Consider the following 2,657-nt stretch of genomic DNA (forward strand, 5'->3'; position numbering starts at 1 on the left):
GCTGGGAGGACCCTTAGAACAGGGAATATCAGAACCGGGAGGGAGCTGGATGGGATGTTAGAAGACAGAGTGTCAAAGCTGGGTGAGACTTTCAAGAGCATTTAGCTCAAACTCGTCCTTTTGCAGATGAGGAAACTGAGTCCCAGAGCTGGGAAGTGACGTATTCAAATTCACTCTGTATGTCAGTGAGGGGCAGAGTTGGAACTCGGCCCATGTCTCCTGACACCTCATTAAGCTCTCCTATGGAGGAATGCTAGGATGCGTCTCCTTGAAGGTCACCATTTTCTTTTGTGGGAGCAGGTGGAGCCTAACACAAGTCCATTTCCCAATGCGGAGGAGGTGGCCAGACAGCCTGTGGAGTAGCCTACTTAAGCTTTTCTCCTGGAGGGCAGGGCAGATGGCTGCCTCTCTGGGATGATTGGCCTGGGTGGGGAGGGGGCCAAGGGCTTGTGGGGGGTAGATTGGTTCAGGCTTTGAGTGCCACTGCTCATCTGAGGGCAGGAGGGAGATGGGAAATAGTTAGCAGCTTGTTTGTAGGCTGTGTCTAGCCTGTGGTGAAGCTGATTTGTCACTGGCCTCCAAGCCTACCTAACAGTGTTGTGGGATCAGCATGGCTCCCTCTCTCCTCCACATGCACTGGGCTTTAGGCAGAAGGGAAGGGAACCTATTGGAGACTGGACAGTGAATGGGTTGGGGGATATATCAGCTGACTGGCTCCAAAGTTGGTGTTAAAAAGTTCTTAGGGTCTCCCAGCTCCAACACTATGTTCTAATTTTCCTCCCAGTTCTGATATCCAGTGTTCTAAGGCCCTTCCCAGTTCTGATATCCAGTGTTCTAAGGCCCCTCCAACTCTGACATTCCGTGTTCTAAATCACCACCCCCACCCCCAGCCCTCAGCCCTCAGCCCTCAGCCCTCAGCCCAGCGTTCTTTGTTCTAAGGTCTTGCCCCTCTAGACCCTTCTGGAGAGCCCCAAGCCCCTTCCCATCCTCTCCCCAGGGGCCTGCTGTCTGACATGAATCCTGTTTCTCTCCTCCCAGGGCTCCCTATCCCTTGCCCCTTCTTCCCCTCTTACACTCACCAGCTTCATTCAGGAAGGAACATCTAGGGCCAGCTGACAAGCCACTTCCTGCTAGATTCCTGGTTAATTGGATTACATGTAAACACTGGCTCACACCCTCTGGAAGGAGGAGAGGAGAGGGCGCCTGGGAAGAGGCAGGATGGTGAGGCCCTGGGCCTCTGGGAGCTTGGCCCAAAGGGGAGCCTGGGCTGGCTGGGTGCCCAGGCTGGAGGCAGCTGGCTCCCACCTGTGTGAGTCTCCAGGTGGCCACCTGCTCTTGTCAGGGAATCTGGTGGCCCTTCTGGGATTACTGGCTCTTCTGCCTGAAAGGACTGCATCAGAAGTACTGCCCGATGGGCTGAGATTTTACAGAGAGGCTCAGGCAGGACACCTAGTCCATAGCAGAGGCTGCAGAAATGCTCGTCAGGCTGATTTAATTGCTTTTCGGAAGATCTTAGGATCCTGGATCTGCAGCTGGAAGGAACATGAAAAGCCGTCTGGTTCAACCCTCTATTTCACAGATATGGAAACTGAAGCCCAGAGAAAAATCACTTTGTGTCTCTCAGTTTTCTCATCTGTAAAATGTGCATATTGATAGCATCTGTCCCCAGGGTTGTTGTGAGGGTTAAATGAGATCATATTTGATATTCTTATCCTGTGGACAGTAGCTGGGGTCACCTTGTTGTGTAGATGGTGCCTCTCTGAGAACAAGGGCAGCTAGGTGGCGCCATAGTGCCTAGAGCTGGGTTCAAACCCAACCTCAGACACTAGCTGGGTGACCCTGGGCAAATCACTTATCCCTGTTTGCCTCAGTTTCCTGCTCTGTAAATTGAGCTGAAGAAGGAAACCACTCCATTATATTTGCCAAAAAAAATTCCAAATGGGACCACGGAGAGTCAAACATGACTGAACAACAACATTGAGAACAGGGAAGGAACCCTCGGGTTCCCTGGCTTTAGTTTGGAAAGGGGCCTGTATGGTATTGGGATAGCTGTGCTATTGGAAATGGGACCAGCCCCATTGGGGTGGACCCAGAGTGTCAGTGACAAACAAAATACCATTGACCAAAAATCCCATGCTTTTGTGTCTTTCCATCCCTGCCTCTACTAACCCTAAATACTATCTCCTCATATTCCACTCCCTTCCCACCTCCCTTTCCTTTCTCTCTTTCTCTCTCTCTCTCTCTCTCTCTCTCTCTCTCTCTCTCTCTCTCTCTCTGTCCCTGTCCCTGTCCCTCTCTTCCCCGTCACTTTCTCTTTGTCCTTTTTTTTTTCAGCTAGGCAGTGGGGTTAAGTGACTTGCCCAAGGTCATACGGCTAGTAAGCATTATGTGTCTGAGGCCAGATCTGAACTCAGGTCCTCCTGACTCCAGGGCCAGTGCTCTATCCACTGTGCCACCTAGCTGCCCCTTTCTTTGTCCTTCTGTGTGTTTCTGTCTCTCTGTATATGTCTTTGTCTCTATCTCTCTCTCACACCTGCTGTGTGGTATACTGTCAGGAGCACTAGTCTTAAAATCAGAAGACCTGACTTCGAGTGCCAGATTTGACACTTAAAAACTTTGGCAGTATCACACAGCTAGTAATAGTAAGTGTCTGAGGC

At 51.0% G+C, this 2,657-nt stretch overlaps 1 protein-coding gene across 1 annotated transcript in view; it reads right to left on the bottom strand.

Annotated features, from left to right (window-relative positions):
• LOC114043247 (sodium-dependent serotonin transporter-like) overlaps nt 1-1,789 on the bottom strand; it is a 78,621-nt gene extending 76,832 nt beyond the window's left edge. The window contains exons 1-2 of the mRNA XM_027862318.1: nt 1,737-1,789; nt 1,176-1,526 (exon numbers count right to left, since the gene is read on the bottom strand). Of these exons, the coding sequence (XP_027718119.1) occupies nt 1,176-1,526; nt 1,737-1,789 (404 nt within the window). The remainder of the gene's footprint in view (nt 1-1,175; nt 1,527-1,736) is intronic.
• Between the last annotated feature and the right edge of the window lie 868 nt (nt 1,790-2,657).

This window comes from Vombatus ursinus, unplaced genomic scaffold (assembly GCF_900497805.2).
Source record: "Vombatus ursinus unplaced genomic scaffold, bare-nosed wombat genome assembly UNPS02001287.1, whole genome shotgun sequence".
In the NCBI taxonomy this organism is placed as follows: domain Eukaryota; kingdom Metazoa; phylum Chordata; class Mammalia; order Diprotodontia; family Vombatidae; genus Vombatus; species Vombatus ursinus.